At 36.9% G+C, this 16123-nt stretch overlaps 2 protein-coding genes across 7 annotated transcripts; one reads left to right on the top strand and one right to left on the bottom strand.

Annotated features, from left to right (window-relative positions):
- Positions 1–1234: 1234 nt before the first annotated feature.
- LOC104907835 (hypothetical protein) lies at positions 1235–8277 on the top strand. Of its 5 annotated transcripts, XM_010696837.4 has the most exons (10): positions 1237–1607; positions 2310–2385; positions 2470–3747; positions 3911–4029; positions 4461–4585; positions 5324–5423; positions 5511–5588; positions 5810–5893; positions 6118–6203; positions 7862–8277. In XM_010696837.4, the coding sequence occupies exons 2-10, from the start codon at positions 2373–2375 to the stop codon at positions 8022–8024; spliced, it is 2046 nt and encodes a 681-aa protein (XP_010695139.2). In that variant the 5' UTR covers positions 1237–1607; positions 2310–2372; the 3' UTR covers positions 8025–8277. The 5 variants fall into 5 exon arrangements, 4 of the variants coding, with proteins under 4 accessions (XP_048501240.1, XP_057250833.1, XP_010695139.2 ...); XM_048645283.2 differs by lacking the exon at positions 6118–6203 and having other exon boundaries at positions 1235–1607; XM_057394850.1 differs by lacking the exon at positions 3911–4029 and having other exon boundaries at positions 1235–1607; positions 4492–4585.
- Positions 8278–9084: 807 nt separating this feature from the next.
- On the bottom strand, positions 9085–13853 carry LOC109136527 (hypothetical protein). 2 transcript variants are annotated; one of them, XM_019252692.3, is made up of 3 exons: positions 13237–13853; positions 10801–12634; positions 9085–10034 (listed from the first exon to the last, which is right to left on the bottom strand). In XM_019252692.3, exons 2-3 carry the CDS (start codon positions 12616–12618, stop codon positions 9702–9704), a joined length of 2151 nt encoding a protein of 716 aa, XP_019108237.2. In that variant the 5' UTR covers positions 12619–12634; positions 13237–13853; the 3' UTR covers positions 9085–9701. The 2 variants fall into 2 exon arrangements, with proteins under 2 accessions (XP_019108237.2, XP_019108238.2); XM_019252693.3 differs by lacking the exon at positions 13237–13853 and adding an exon at positions 12996–13196.
- Between the last annotated feature and the right edge of the window lie 2270 nt (positions 13854–16123).

Below are 16123 nucleotides of genomic sequence, written 5' to 3' on the forward strand. Positions count from 1 at the left end.
CTAATATATTAAAAGGTGTATAATAAAGTTTGTGTGCCACATGGCACTCTCCTTTGAGACTTTAATTCATATGCTTTATTTTCAAGTGAGACCCTTAATAAAAAAATAATAATGTTGTACAATGTATCGAACACATGACCTTTGAAAGGAAAAGTGAAAGCTTAACCATTAATCCACCATAACACCATTTTTTTATATTTCAAAATAAAATATCATAAGGTTTTATAATTATATCTCATTAATTTCACAAGTGGTTAGATACATAATCTTTGTATGATGATAACAAGAGACTATGAGAGTGTTTGGTAAATGGCTTTTTGCTTGACTTTTGGCTTTTAGCTTTTTAGTTTGGTCAAACAACCAAAAATCATGTTTGTTATGTGGCTTTTTTGTTGACTTTTAAGACGGCTTTTCAGCCAAAAGCTACTCCAAGTAGCTTTTCTTCCTTGGCAGTTGGCTTTTTAATAATAAAATTACAAATATACCTTTATGGCATAAATTGGATGAAAAAAATCAATGCCCTTAATGGCCATTTTATAGTGTAACAGCCAACAGCCAAAGACAATTTTACCAAACATATTTATAAAATAAAAATAGTCAAACAACCCACATAAACAACCAATACAAACAGTCAGTCAAACCAGCCACACAAAACAGCCAACAACCAACCGCCAATTACCAAACAAGACCTATTATAGACATATAATCTTACTCAAAATCTAGTACTTTTTTTTTTTTTTTTTTTTACATGTTGCACTTTTAAAAATTTTGGTTATCTTAGACAAAATTTTAATTGGAGATTAAGGCTATGTTCAGTTCACCTTATTTTTGCTTATTTCAGATCTAATCAGATCAGATTAGATCAGAAAAAATAAGTTCAGATCAGAACAGTTCAGATCATGCTTATATTTAAAAATCATTATATCTTTCATTACATATTAGTAAAAATTATAATAATTGAATATTAATAAAGTACTCATTGAGACGAATCAAACAAGACCCCACATGACTATATTTTTTCTTATATATTGAGAAAAATCTAAAAGATAAGATCTTGTAATCAGAAAAAATAAGTTCAAATCAGATCAGATCAGAAAAAATAAGTTCAAATCAGATCAGATAAGTTCACCTAAGTAAAAGTAAGGGTGAAGATTAAAGGGAGTGGGGACCATCGCCCCCCCCCCCCTACCTCAATAGCTCAACCCCTTCCTCTCCCCTCCACTCCACCGTCACAGCCCCTCCCCCACCTCCCCCGTCGATTTCCCCTGCCCTTCCATCGCCGCATCCCCTCCCCACCCGTTACACATTCGCTCTAGAAAACTCTAGCCCCCTTCCACCCTCTCGTGTTCTCTCCACCATTTCGAGCGCCAAATTCGCCAACCACCATAATCTCCACCTCTTATACAACAATATGAAGCCCCTAATTCAAAAAACCTAAAATCAAAACCCCCAAATTCAAAAAAAAACCCTAATGAAATTGTAATTTGCATGATAAATGAAAATATATTAAAAAGGTGTTCATAAGAAAGTTTGTCAAATCATATCAGGGAGCTATATCTTTGATGGGTTTGTTGCATCACTATGGTCTGTGGATAGTTGGGGACCAGGTAACGCATCTTGCTAACCAATGTCTGTCTGAGTAATATTTGCTTTGCTGCTAATTGCTTATCTGGGGATACTGATTCTTAGGAGTTACTTGGATTAGCTTAGCATAATGTTTTCACTTAAGCTCTATCAATCGTCTTTTTCCTATGGCCTGTCTATATAAATTTATATTTAGACCTGATAAAGTTATGTCAACAAGTTCCATGAAGTAGTGCAACGTGGTTGCTTATTTATCTATTAAGCGAGGATGATGAATTTCTCTAGTACTTGAGGTTCACTTCATAATGGCTATGTTCTATTCGTATGCTTCTTTCATAACGATACCACTTTGTGCTGTTCAATTTATATTTGTGCACAATAAGATTTTCATTTGGTCTTTCTATGATTTGATATGGCAGATTAGTTGCTATCAATCTTCAACTATAGTGCTTAGGGGTGCTGTCTTTGTTCTTCTGCTTTTAACTTATTTTCATTCATATTTCTGAGTATGCTTTTGAAAGCGGAAGAGGTCAGGAAGGGTTTTCAGCATGATGATAAATTAATATGACTTCATCATGGTTCTTCAAATTATCCTATCTATCCATGTTCACTTTTGTTTAACATTTCATTGTTTATGTTGTTCTTTCTTCTTAAAGAACCCAAGTCTCTCATAGTTATCAGAGGATGATGCTAATGATACGATTCATTTTTTTGTTATTCTAAAGCCTCAGTTGCGTGCCTTTGATGTCTAGAAGATCTAGGAGAACATAAATTTGACATGCATACATATGCAGTTACCTGGTAAGGCATGTTATGTTAAATCAATAAATTGTCAATAATCATAATACTCCTCTTTTCATTTGTCTTGCCGGAGTTCCTCTTCAGTGACTTATAAGAGAGGGGATATGGTGAAGCTTGATAAATCTCCAACTCACAGTCAGCAATCAGTAAAATTTAGGGTCAAACCACTTAAGGGACCTTATTTTGAGATTGCTGATTTTGCTGATCAAAGTGATGTACACATTTCATCTAATGACAACAAAGATGGAAGAGAACACTTGGCGTCGCAGTCTCCTGAGATTCTGACTAAAACGGAGCTCATATCAGCAGTTGGGCATATATGGGAGTGTGCTAGTCGCTCTCTTGCACGTGTCCAACCGAAAGCAAGATTTGAGTGCTCAAGCACTCTCCGTCAAAAGGATAATGATTTGCGTTATATGGTTCAGGACGATAGTTCTGGCGTACTCACTTTCATAGACAGTGGATACTTCAATGTTGACTTGAAATCTTCCGGCTATTTTTCGTGCATCATGCAAAAAAGTTTACAATTTGTAAGAGCAACTCGGAGAATGCAGTATAACCCATATAATGACCATTTTATTGAGAATCTCTTTGAGCGAAGTGGAGATGATGGTTTCGTCAAGCATGATATCTGGTTGAAGGAGAAGAGTATTGCAAATGTAGGAATTCTCTACAGATTGATGAATAGATATGGATGGATGAGCCAAATTTCAGTTTCGCCAAAGCCTCGTATGTCTGCATCCAATGAAGCCAAGAAGATCGTCGAGGCCTTCACCTCCAAGGCTGCTGTCTGTTATTTTTGTCCCGTATCTGAAGATGAAGTGAGTTCGAGTAATGTAGGGACCGGGTATCTTAATACATGTGATGATATGACCAACTTAAAGGATATAATATCCCATGGGGCAAGCGATAGAGTCAATATGCTAAGGAAAGCATCTATTTCCTTTCCGTATTCTGTTAATCTCCTTCACATGGTTCAGAATAAACATTATGCAACGAGAATGTCTACAGCTTTGAGTTTGGGACTTCATCTGGATGACAAAATGAGCACATTAGCTCCAGATTGTACTCATGAACCAAAACAACTTAATGTTGAGGCTGATGATTTGTTGGAGAATGAAATGAGAAGATGTGAAAAGTTGAATCCTCAAGATGAACTTCAAATAGAGAGTTGTTCATCTGTAACAAACAAATTTCATCCACTACTAGCTAAACAAGAGCATGCTGTTTCAGGAGCCTTGGCTGGCATATTTGTTAGTCTATGCTTACATCCAATTGATACAGTTAAAACTATTGCTCAATCTTGTCAACCTGGGCAGAAGTCTATTTGTTACATAGGTCAATCAGTACTTTCTGAGAGAGGTATGCTGTGTTCGAATGAGTTTGTATTGCCTTTTCAATTTCTTTTTTGTTTCAAGCAAGAGTTTGTGTCCGTGGTTCATGGTTGGAAGCGTCTGTTATCTTTAGTAGTCTTTTGGTTATGTTAGAATTGCTATTTCTTATATTGGGATGGATTCAAATTCAGGATTACCTGGACTATACCGAGGAATAGCAAGCAACATCACCACATCTGCACCTATATCTGCTATATACACCTTCACATACGAATCAATGAAGGAATTATTGCTTCCTTTCCTTGCGAAGGTTTCTTCTTTCACGACCCATCATTTTTATTTTCTTTTTGAAAAGCTCTACTTGATTAGGTCCCACGGTTATTTGTCTCAAAACATCTGGTTCCCTTCATTTCGCACGAGTGTCCTTGGTTTCTCTTGCCTTCAGAACAAGCAATAGATAGAAAATTCTACTTCTTTTTCGCTTCTTATTGTAATGCTTTACAGGTAAAACTCCCTTGATTGGAGTGAATGCATTGATCACCAATATATATGTTACATCCTAAACCATATCCTAACTCCTAAGCATAATAGGAAAGCTAACAAGAATAGGATTCTAAGTAGGCAAAGTATATCCCAATACAAAAATATTTAACATAATATTTTTATATTCTATCAGTTTCTATTGACGTTAATATTCTCATCTTACTTTCCATGTAAAGTCCAATCATTTATTCCTCGCAGGAATATCACTCTGTTGCCCATTGCACTGCAGGTGCTTGTGCAAGTATAGCCACATCATTTGTGTTTACTCCCAGTGAGCGTATAAAGCAGCAAATGCAAGTCAATACAAAGTATCAGAACTGCTGGTAATCTGCAACTTTCCCTATCTCATGATGTTCATATTGTAATAGTTGGCTGCGTAAACTTTAATTTTCCAGAAGCAGTGCACGTTTGATGCCTGACCAAATACATACTATCTTGTCCCCCTTCAAATTGCTCTGCAAGATTCTACACTATTGAATAAAGTTACTGGGAATCTTTTGTCGTTTTTGCATTACCTTATTATGTTGGGAAAAAGTTGTCAATTACTACCTTTTGAATAGGTCATTTTGTGACTTTAAGCCATTTCAAATAAAATTGGGAAATTGGTACCTTTTCAAAGAGTTTACATTTATTATGGCTACCTATTGGTGATTTTAATGGATTTTTTAGGCCTACAATTTGGTGCCCAATTCACCGAAATGACTTCACAATATTAATTATACATATTTTTTTTGAGGGAAAAATTAATTATATACATTATGGAATCATATTGAGCCAACAAATCCACCGAAAACTGGGAAAGAGTAGCAATAGTAAAGTAAAATGTTAAAAAGCTACTAAAAAAAGGTTTTAAGTCGTGAAATGAGCTACTTCACAGGTAGTAATTGACAAAATTTTCTTATAACTAGTAACTCATAAACCTTTATAGTTTTGGGGGAGCATCTTAAATGGTGGAGGAAAAATACAAGTAACCGTTATCCAAGATGTCCTGATTTTGTTGGTTCATCTTTCAGAAACGGAGAGTTAGAAGATTGACTTATGTTCTATGTGGCTATTCCCAGGAATGCAGTTCAGAAAATCATTGAGACGGGGGGTCTAACTTCTCTGTATGCTGGCTGGGGAGCTGTACTCTGTAGGAATATACCACACTCAATAATCAAAGTGAGGCTTCATATCAACTTAATTTTCTTATGGTTTATCTTTCAATCTACCCTAACCTTATTCAGGGTTTTATGCTTCTCTATGCAGTTCTACACATATGAAAGCCTGAAGCAAAAGCTCATGTCATCAGAACCACCTAATAAACAACCTAACACGTCACAAACGGTTTGTTCAATGTTCACTCTTTGCTTCTGTGCATCGTCGTAGACTTGCTACTTAATGTTTGAATATAGTACTCTTAACAAGCTTGCTAAGCTCATTCCTTTTGTAATATGCTTGAAGTATTGTTGAAGAATCTTGATTGGGATAAATCTCTACCTGCTTATGTTCGTATAATTGGCGCAAGGTTTACCAATTTTATCCTTGCTTCTGAAACCCATGTACAGCTGCTATGTGGAGGGCTGGCTGGATCTACTGCTGCTTTATTTTCTACTCCTTTTGATGTGGTGAAAACAAGATTACAGACTCAGGTTCGTCAGCAATTTATATGTTTTGTAGCTAAGCTTCCCTGAGTTTATGTTTCAAGCCAGATCAAAATGCTTAAGCTAAAAGCTTCAGCTTGACAGCTCCATGAGTTGTCCCAAACTTTCAATATCGTATTTTGTCGAAGCTAGGGTTTTACCGATGCCTTTCTGTACTTTTGTGAAACTGTATATAATACTATTGGTTTGTGATTGTAAATTTGTTGAAGCAGATGCCTGAATCTAGGGGGAGATATCATGGCATTCTGAGTGTTCTTCAAGATATTCGTGATCATGAAGGTGTTAGAGGCCTTTACAGGTACAAATCTCTGAACAGCTTTCTTGTTGGTGATTAATGGGAGGGGGGGGGGGTAATATACGGATCATCCTGTCTTTGATTTTTTCCGCTTTAGTATTCTCTGCATATTGTTTTAGGAATTGCTTATTTGCTGGTCATGCTGAAAAACCACAGGTTAGTCTATATCACAAACGGATTATCCATCATTAGAATGGTAAATATATTTCTTTATTGTATGATCGTGTTATGCGGAATCTTCTATTTTTTACCAATTAATGGCTTACTGTTTTGACCTTATATGGCCCTGTCCTATACAAGTTTTTCAACTTTACCCTACCTTATGCTCATTGGGGTACCTTGTCCATTAACCAGGCTTACTCCTTAGGGGGCACTTGGTTTTTAAAGGGGAAAGGGAAAGGGTTTAAGAAAGGGAAAGTAGGAGAATGGAACGGGTTAGCCTTAGATTTGTTAGGTTGTTTGTTTTGAAAATAGAAAACAGAATCTCTAACCACCACCACATTACCCTTCCCTCTACAACCACCAATATTACCGATTTACCCCTCCCTTGCCCCTCTTTCTATGAACCATCCTTTTACCGTTGCTGCTGTTTCTCTTCTCCTCTCCTCTAATACTGCCGGTGCCCCTACCCTTCATTGCCGCCGCCGCTGCTGCTCCTCACTAAATCTTTTTTTCACGAGTGGGGGTGGGTTGTGGGGGTGGGGTTTTGTTGGTGGAGGAATGTTTACGGGTGGGTGGGTAGGGTGGGTTTTCGGGTGGCTATATTTGGGATTTCGGTGGCTGGGTGGGACTTTCAGCAACTCGGATGGGGTTTTGTGGATGACAAGTAGCGTTTTGGTGGTAGTTTGGTAAGTTGGGGGTGGTGGCGAGTAGGGTTTTGGAGGTAGTTGTTTGGTAAGTTAGGGCAGCAATGTTGGTGCTGGTAAGGTTGCAGTGCTGGAGAGATGCTGGTGACGGTGACACCGCGAGGTAATGGAACTGGTGAGGGTGGCGATGGTGGAGTGGTGCTGGTAGATGCGTTGGGCAGTGGGTATGCGGTGGTGTATTGGTGGCTTAGGGAAAGGGAATCGAAATACCTAGGGGGAGGTGGGGAATCAGAGTAGAGTAGTTTGGGGGTAAGAAGAGTATAAAGGGAATGATTGAAATGACAATACAAACAAGAAGAGGAATCAGCCCAATTAACTCTCTTATACCATACCAAATCCCCCCCCCCCCTCCCAAGTATGTTCTGCATAGTGTGTTGAGAATTGTTGTTCATGCTGAAAAAGCACGGTTCAGTTTATTTGTCCTTTATAAGAATGATATATACTGCTATATTGCCTTACTGTGTGATCCACTGATCCCTGAACGTTATATTTAATCTGTCTTCTTTGCCCGTTGCTTTTGTAGCTTTTTGTTATTTTTTTATACAATCTTTGACTTGAAGATTAAGCAAAAACGCAATATGCTTTAAATTTTTAATCATTGCCTAAAACAATTGAAGAGTAGCCTAAGAAAAACAGCTAATAGTACCCCCTCAAAAAAAAGAAAAAGAACAGCTAATAGTACAGAGTTGAAAGACTCGAATATTTTTTTAAACACTCAATTGGTCACACCTAAGTCTTCACTGTGCTTTAGCTTATTGGAATTTTCTTATCAAAGATGGGCTGTTTTGTTATCAGGGGCTTGATTCCGAGGCTTGCTATGTACATGTCTCAAGGAGCTTTGTTTTTTGCATCATATGAATTTCTTAAGAGTTTTTTGTCACTGGAGTTACGCCAACATAAACCGGAGATGTTGCAGCATAAACAAGACATCGATGACGATCCATTATCGCCACAATGACTATTGCAAGATTATAAACCAGTTATTCATTTAATTGTAGGTTTGGCTCAATTTTGCTTAAATGTTTCAAGATAGATGTAAATCACTACCTTATGAAGATCATATACTAGAGCGAGCTTATGAATGTCCATTGACAATTAAAATCTTGTATAGATTCTGGAAGAAGTGTAAAACTCTGAGAGTAATCCTGTACACCGGCCCATATACTTGAAAAGATCAACATTTTTTTAATGAGAAAGTGATTGCATTTCAATTTTTTTTTTCTTTTGGCAACAGATTGCATTTCAATTTTCAGTCTAAAGTTGCTTCACCTTTTAGAAAGTTTGATCAAGAGATATTTATCTCGGCAAGTAATGAACAGTCTTCCGTTCAGATGATGCTCATGACTAACCTTATTTATGCTTGCCACTACATATTGCACCATCAACTAATATTGTAACGTAAGAATTTTTAAATTATACAACTCTTTGTTTTCATGTTCTTTTCTATCTGTAAATTATTATGGAAGGAAGGTATTCATGATTCATATCCATGAACAATGTGAAATTATGTTTACGCTCTGTTTGACAAGAATTTCAATTACCTTTAACCAGACTTATTTTTTTATGAACTATCAAATTAGTCATGCTTGGTAAGCATTTTAGCTATATTTTCTTGTTCTTCAGCTAAATATCAATTTCAAACCATCTCATGTTTTCACTCTTCAGCTAACTTCTTATTCTCTTCGGCAAACCTTTTTAGTTAGTTTTGCCAAAGACACCTTTAATTTCCACTCCACCAACAATCTGACTTTTAGATTATGGTACAAAGAACAATAAACAATTCTTTGTTCTAAAATAAGTATTACATGAAAGAGAGACGCAATATTTGAGGTATTCATGCGGTGAGGGGAGAGATAGAAAGAGATAAAAGGTGGGACCATGTGTTGCACTTATTTTAGAACGAAGGACGTACATCTTGTAGAGCAGTACTTGGAAACTGACAGGCGACAACGACAAGGAATCAAACCTGTAGCTGTCTAGCTGATACAATCTCTTTTGCTTGGCAGTCACCCCAGGAATAAGAAACATTCATATAATTGCCAAAAAAAAAGCCTAACAGCCATATACAAAGGACTATAAGCACTAAGCAGATTGACATTCTGCCTACAATACTTTTCCAGAAGCTTTATTACATTTATTTGCAATATAAATTTGCTAAAATACAAAAACTTTTGTTTTGGCTCCGATTTCTACCATTATTAGGAGCCATAAACATTCAACTAACCTCTCTCCAGCAACCCATTTAAATTACAAAAAAAATAAATTTAGATGATAAGGAGATACAAAAAAACAAGTCAAAGAAAAGAGAATGAAAAAAGAGAAAGAAAAAAACCTAGGTATCCCGCCTAGAATTGGTCAGATGACCTTTACCTCTCACTATGATCTACCAAGTATGGACAGTATATATTCTTTCTGAAAGTCTTACTATATCGAACAAATACACCAAATATCCTCTCTGCTTTCACATGATCCTCGGTGGTCTTAATGCGCAAACTTCCTCAGCATATCCATAGAAATCCGACAACCCAAGCAATCAGCCTTGTCCATTTAGAAGCAGATGCAAGGTAACAAATGGTTCTGAAATGAAACACTTCTAGAGAGAGTTAGCTCTAGTTTTACCAACAAAATGATTGAACTATACTCGCGCAATAGGAGAAAAGGGTGGATTGAGCACAAAAGATGACTGTTGATGCTGTTCAGTTGTCTTTGCAACTTTCTTCTTTTCCTCCTCTGTCACTGCTTCAATCAAAATTTTCATTTCATCCTCAACGAGAACCTTCAGGGAGCTACATTGCAACAACTCCTTGCTTTTCTCTTGCTCCACCAAGCTGGAAGCTTCTGTTGTGTGCATGATAGCAACACAGATAGAGAAAGCCTGTAATATCGATAGTTGTGCGTGAAAGTCGACAGCATATTTCCCCTTCTCGGTGATTGTTATGGTCAAAGCTGGCTCGTTTTCTTTTTTCCCCTATAAAAGAATATCAATTAAGAATCAGACCTATGTATATGCATAAGTTTGAGAGAAAACCTCAGAATACTGAACACCCCCAAGCCCCAAGGTACTATTTGTGCAACATCACCATGCACTACTTGACTGGACTATTCACCAAACTACTTATCCGAAGAGGAGAAGTCTAGTCTTCACTTTACCACTTCAAAAAGTGAATGATACTAATACCAAGTATTGATCTGAGATGCTACAATTAAGATTTAGGAACACAGTGTGAGTGTTGACCTGTTATGACGAACTTTCCAAAAATGGCTTTCGTCTGAAAAGAAAGGTTAAAAAAATCTACTAGGAGAGGTGGTGCCAATTTTACAACAACATAGAAGCAAAGCAAATAATTAAGGGTGTGCTCTTACTGCTCTATTAAGTTTATTTAGACTCATCTAAACTTATCCTAACTTATTTGAACTTACCATAACTTATAACTTATATAAGTCATATAAGTTGAATCAAACATAACCTAAATCCAAGAAGTGAGTTGGCAGGCTACTTAGTAAACGAATTGATGGACACCAACTTCAATTACAATCACATTAACCAAGAAAGTAGGCCAGCTTTAGATGTATCATACACAAATATGGGTATTTTGAGCTCTCCTACCCTATGTAAAGAGAGTTGTCACTTACCAAAAGATCTAAATTTGCAAACAGAAAAGGCCGATGAAACATTCATAACACGACATCTTGTAATTTGAAAAGAGTCTTTCTTGCATAAGAGAAGAAATTACCTGAACATAGAGCTTCAGAGGCTGATCCTTCTCTAAAAGGGAATGCTCATACATGCATTGAGTATTTGGATTACCAAAAACAAGAAGTGGGCAAGCCATATCCCATCCACCACAATCACAGCCTCCGCCCATCCTCCATCGATCAAGCAATGGAGATGGCCCTCTATTCTCATCACTAGTTGGCAAACCATGGTTCCCCAATGGGGTCACTACATTCACCTTTACCAAATTACTATCATCACGTGTGTCCTTCATCACCTGGTCACTAAGCTTATCTCCTTTCTTATATTTTAAGCTTTCTCTTTTCTCGAAAGGAACTTGCACAACAACAGCTGCAGTTTGAAAGCTCGGTCGCAAATCAGACAGGGACCATGGGTAAGGATTTGTGAAATCTGCATTGCAGCTGTCAACAGGACTTTGGGCTGGCAGTCTAGGCTTTGTAAGATCAAATAAATCATCCAATTCAATATTCCCTTCTGCTGAATTTTCGCTAGAAACAACCAAAACTTTGGGATTTTCAGAGAAGTTGATTTCTTCTTTAACAGTGACACTTTTTCGTGCATGAGCAATATCATACAACACAAACTCAGTCATCATCGAATTGCTAAAAGCACCACCTCTTAACTCTGAACACAAGTAACATGTTACCTGCATCTGCCCAACCATCGGAGAATCTTTATTGCTGTACTTCATTCCCCACCCACTTGCATTACTTTTCTTTCTTCCCTGAACATAATGAAAAGTATACACCCAATTAAGCGAATTATCTGCCTTCCATGTTTTCGCCACAAACAAATCATCGGAATGTGCCATCGTGAACTCAAAATAAGGGACTCCATGCTTCTGTTCCATCTTAAGATTACCTCTGAGATGAGCAGGTGAGCATGGTGGGACAGCCTGCTGTTGCTGCTCCTTCATAGGTAGGGTTCCAGTCTCCGCATTTGGCATCACACTTGAAAAATCATGTAACAAGGATTTACGTAGAGTTTTTGTTTTCCCAATATCTGCTAATCTCGACGATTTGGCATCATATGAAGGAGTTCGGTGAGATTTAGACTTTGTAAACGGGTCAAACATCTTTTTTAAACGGGTTTTTGGGCTTTCTTTGGATTTATCCCCTTCTGAATGAGTTGGGGAATGTGGCAATGCAAGTTTGGCAGAGAGAGACTTATTCAGAGCAAGAGAGTCTCTCTCTTTGAGGAGATTAGCATTGTTCGAAGGACTGCACACCTGTTCACATCTGAACATTTGGTTTTCTATTGAATCTCTCATGGCAGATGAACCAGAATCACTTTGCCTGTCTTTCAAACCCGTAAAAGACGGGTGGCTAGGAGGCCTAGCGGAAGATACTGTGTCTGAACTTAATGATACTATTAATGATTTCTTCTTCTCAGGCTCAGCTTCGGCTTCCTCATCCGAACCACAGATAGAATCGAGAATACTGAAGGAAAAGGGTGTCTCACTGTTGAGTGAAAACTCAACCTTTTTCCGCCCACCTCGAATTTCTGGCCTCCCAAATTTTTTGTCTGTGGAGCTCTGATACACTGAGCCACGCCTCAGAACTTCATTACATTCCAACTCAACATCCCCTGATGGAGGATTCTTACAAGAAATACTTCGATAGTTCCGAAACTTAATCTCTGTAAATCCTTCCTGTTCTAAGCTTATCAGATCATAGTCATCATTCTTAGAGCTAGATCTTCCTTTTCTATTCCTACGTTCACCCTTTTTTTGATGCTGTGGGGAGGGAAGAACAGTTCTAGGGCTCCTACCTACTTTGCAGATTTTGTCGAACTCCAATTCCATATCTACACCCATTGATACATCTATATTTCTGTAAGAAAGAAGGTAAACAAAAAACAGAATCAGAATGGCATTAAACAACACCCTAGGCTACATGTACACATTGAGACCATCTAAACCAAAGTTCTCTATCATGAAATAGATTGAATAAAAAGATAAAAGAGGAGTACAATATGCGGCGTCTGATCTAGATGGACTATGATTAACTATAATGCCCTAGATTTTACACTATGGAGCATAATGACTCCTACTGATAGGAGAATGCAACAATTGTCATCAATAAAAATGAATATAGTTAACTTATGACAATAAACAAGTAGGAATGAAGCATCATAAAAGAATATACCACATTATGCAATTCAAAAATAATTTCCCACTTGAAAATGAAGTACCATTGTATTCTTCATTTGGAGAACAGCCAATTCAAGATCCATTTTTTATCAGAAGCAGACAACCAATCTGGGCTCAGACTCTTAAATATGGTAAAACCATTAAGTTTTAGGGAAGAAAAACAATTGACTAAAAAAAAAAGGATCTTTTTAGGGTTCTTACAATCTACAATCACCAACAATAGGAGGCATATAAAAGCAAAGATTAATAGATAGTATATGAGCACAAAAAAACATCAATTACCTTTAGTTACACTTGCATTCCAAGCCAGAAAAAAAAGGGGGCCTATAAAATTATGTAAATGAGTATATACCCCACATTAGATCTCACAGTAGTGAACCCAAAGAAAACCACAACAAACTCTCTTGAGTCTTGAGCTTCAAGCCATAAATCACTAATCAGAGAAATGTCAAAACTTGATACTTGAGCAACCAATCAACAGAGCCTCTAAAAGGGTAGCTTAACTTGTTAATCTTCTCAAAGAAACAAACAGAAGAACACAGGCAAAAAGAGAGAGAAACTAATCACTAATGAAAGAAAGTTAGAGAGAGAATGAGCATGTTGCCTATTGCCTTGTAATCAGGAAGAGAGAGAAATAGTCCTACTCCTACACACTCTTACTGTCCTAGTAAAAGTAACCAGTTAGAGATAAAATTAGATATTAGAGACAGTGAGCAGCTGTGGGTTCAGTTCATGTCCATTAAAGTAAGCAAGCCATGCCCATCAATTCATCATACATACTGTTGTTGTGCTGTAGGAGTCCTTATTTCTCTTTTCACTTTAAATTTCTTTCCTTTTTTCTTTAAAAATATTTTGGGGGCAAATCCCATTTTTCAAGAATCAAAGATGCTATTTTTTTTCTGGTTCTAGGGACTCAGCCATTACTGTAAGGTTGTGGGTACTTTTGTTACTGAAAAGACCTTATTACCCTCTAACCTCAACTACAACTTCACTAGATCTAAAGGGGTAATATAGTAACTATGTCTAAGCAAGTCCAAGAAAGAGGAGACGTAGTTGAATATTTTATGGGGGCAATAACTGCAATAGCTCATTATCTTATTAGTTTTGCGAATATTAAGACAATTATTATTAATGTCACCTTATACTAATTTTTGGGTTTTGGACGTGATTCTCCCAACTATTCCAATTATTAAACTTTGAATAGGGACTTGTACATCTTTGCTTTAAAAATGATTTCAATCTCCTTGGCCCTCTTTTGAAGGGCATGCATTTGTCATTTGGGTATGTTATATGTAGTGGTCACACAAAGTATCTACTATAGTACATTAGTGCTACTCTACTCCCATTATATGTTAATTGTTATGTTATTGCTAACTACTTTCAACTTTTAAGGAAGCCTATCCTTTCCCTACCATTAGCCTATATTTACTATTCCTAAGCATAGTATACTACACAGAGAAAAATAACATATATTATTGTGAAAAAGAGAGATCAAGAATTCTTTAATTAATTAAAAATACATCCCTTAAAAAATAAAAATTGAAGATATTTTACGCTCATTCATTCATTAACCATTTTGAACTTAATTCACCAAATATTTGTCGTACTCTCTCATATAGGTAACCGATTTTACTAAATTAAGTTTTTCTCCGCTGAGCTGAACTTATTTTTGCTAATAAAGTATCTTAGCTGAGACATGTCTCAATCTTTGAAAAAGACTGAGACGATTTCAAGTTCTATATCAGTTTAAAACATGATTTTATCAGGTTATGCTATATATTTGTCAGTTTATCCATATATATTTAATCAATTAATAGGAAAAAAATTATCATTCTAGGACATAAACTACAGTTGATAAATAATTTTGTGGGTATGAACTTATCTCTTTGTAGCAATACCTATCAATTTTTAATACATATACATTAGTTTAATACGTACCTCATATATAATACATCAATTTGATACTTAGTATCCCTTCTTTTCTCCTCCCCCCTCTCCCCCACCACCACCTCCGCGTCTCCCTTCCCCTCACCCTTTCCCGTGCATCTTGGCTCTCTATGCTCTCTTCATGAACCACCAACCATCAGCACCAACATCATCGTCCACGTCGACTATCGACCACCGACCATAGGCTAGGGTGTCATCTTCTGCAACCTCCTTCCACACTTTGCAACCTCCTTCTCCACTTTGGTGTACCGCCATCTTTGTCTTTGAAACGTTGGTCGTTGCACTTGCAAGTGTTGGTCGACTGCCACGAAATTCGACAACTTGGATTGTGCATCTTATTTATTCGCTTGATTGAGACAGTCTCAACCTAGACTTTTCATTTTGCTTAATATCATTATTTTAAGGTCAACTAAACAAAGTCATCAAATATGAACTATGTTAATTGTCTTTTCATTTGTATCCAATTTGTACTTTGGTGTATTAAAATTAAATGATATTACTTATACAACAGGTCAATATTATACTTTTAGGAAATTATTTGGCATGCACCTAAAATGATGAAGAACAATTACCCAAGCCTAGGGTTGTCAGAGTATGGTTTGGACCACAACAAATTGCAACACACTTCGTTTCTTCGCAGTTTGAGAATATATTAGGTTGGTTAGTGATTTCAAGCAAACCATGATTTGCGATTTGGTTGGATTTAAATATTTGTCAAAACCAAACCGTACCATAAACCACAACACTGTTTAAATTAACTATTATTGAATCTTCAACAACTTTTTACCACATATTTGGTCATTTATGAGCATTATAGAGACTTTACCATAGTCCGCAACAAATAACTTAATTCTTAGATTACAAGTCTTATATCGTGGATGAAAAAAAAGGTTAAGCCGCAAATCGAACTGCACAAAACCGTTTCACATGGTGCAGTCCAGGCAAAAGTGTGGTGCCTTTTGGTTTGGAAAACTCTTAATAAATTTGAGACCCATTTTGAACCTAGGACCTGTTGGACCTATTGGATTTGGGTAAGGATCCAGATTTTCTAGACCATGCGATTCTGTGACGGGTCTGGATCTACATCAAAATTTATGGGTCTAATTCTCCGTCCCAAATCCGATCCATGTCGTCCCCTATCTACCAGACACAAGAGGGAACCAAAGCGCAATGAATTCTTCTTAATATTAGGAGTTAGGACCGCTTGGGGCGCAACATTAGA

The sequence above is a fragment of the Beta vulgaris genome, chromosome 5, assembly GCF_026745355.1.
Source record: "Beta vulgaris subsp. vulgaris cultivar EL10 chromosome 5, EL10.2, whole genome shotgun sequence".
Taxonomy (NCBI): Eukaryota; Viridiplantae; Streptophyta; class Magnoliopsida; order Caryophyllales; family Amaranthaceae; genus Beta; species Beta vulgaris.

Excerpts from the sequence above, each read along its gene's own strand:
- LOC109136527 (XM_019252692.3), bottom strand. The coding sequence starts at position 12,618 with ATGGGTGTAGATATGGAATTGGAGTTCGACAAAATCTGCAAAGTAGGT. Across the intron at positions 10,035-10,800 it reads CTCTGAAGCTCTATGTTCAG|GGGAAAAAAGAAAACGAGCC; the intron begins GTAATTTCTTCT and ends ATTCTTTTATAG.
- LOC104907835 (XM_010696837.4), top strand. Across the intron at positions 5,589-5,809 it reads AACCTAACACGTCACAAACG|CTGCTATGTGGAGGGCTGGC; the intron begins GTTTGTTCAATG and ends ACCCATGTACAG. Across the intron at positions 6,204-7,861 it reads GGTGTTAGAGGCCTTTACAG|GGGCTTGATTCCGAGGCTTG; the intron begins GTACAAATCTCT and ends TTTTGTTATCAG.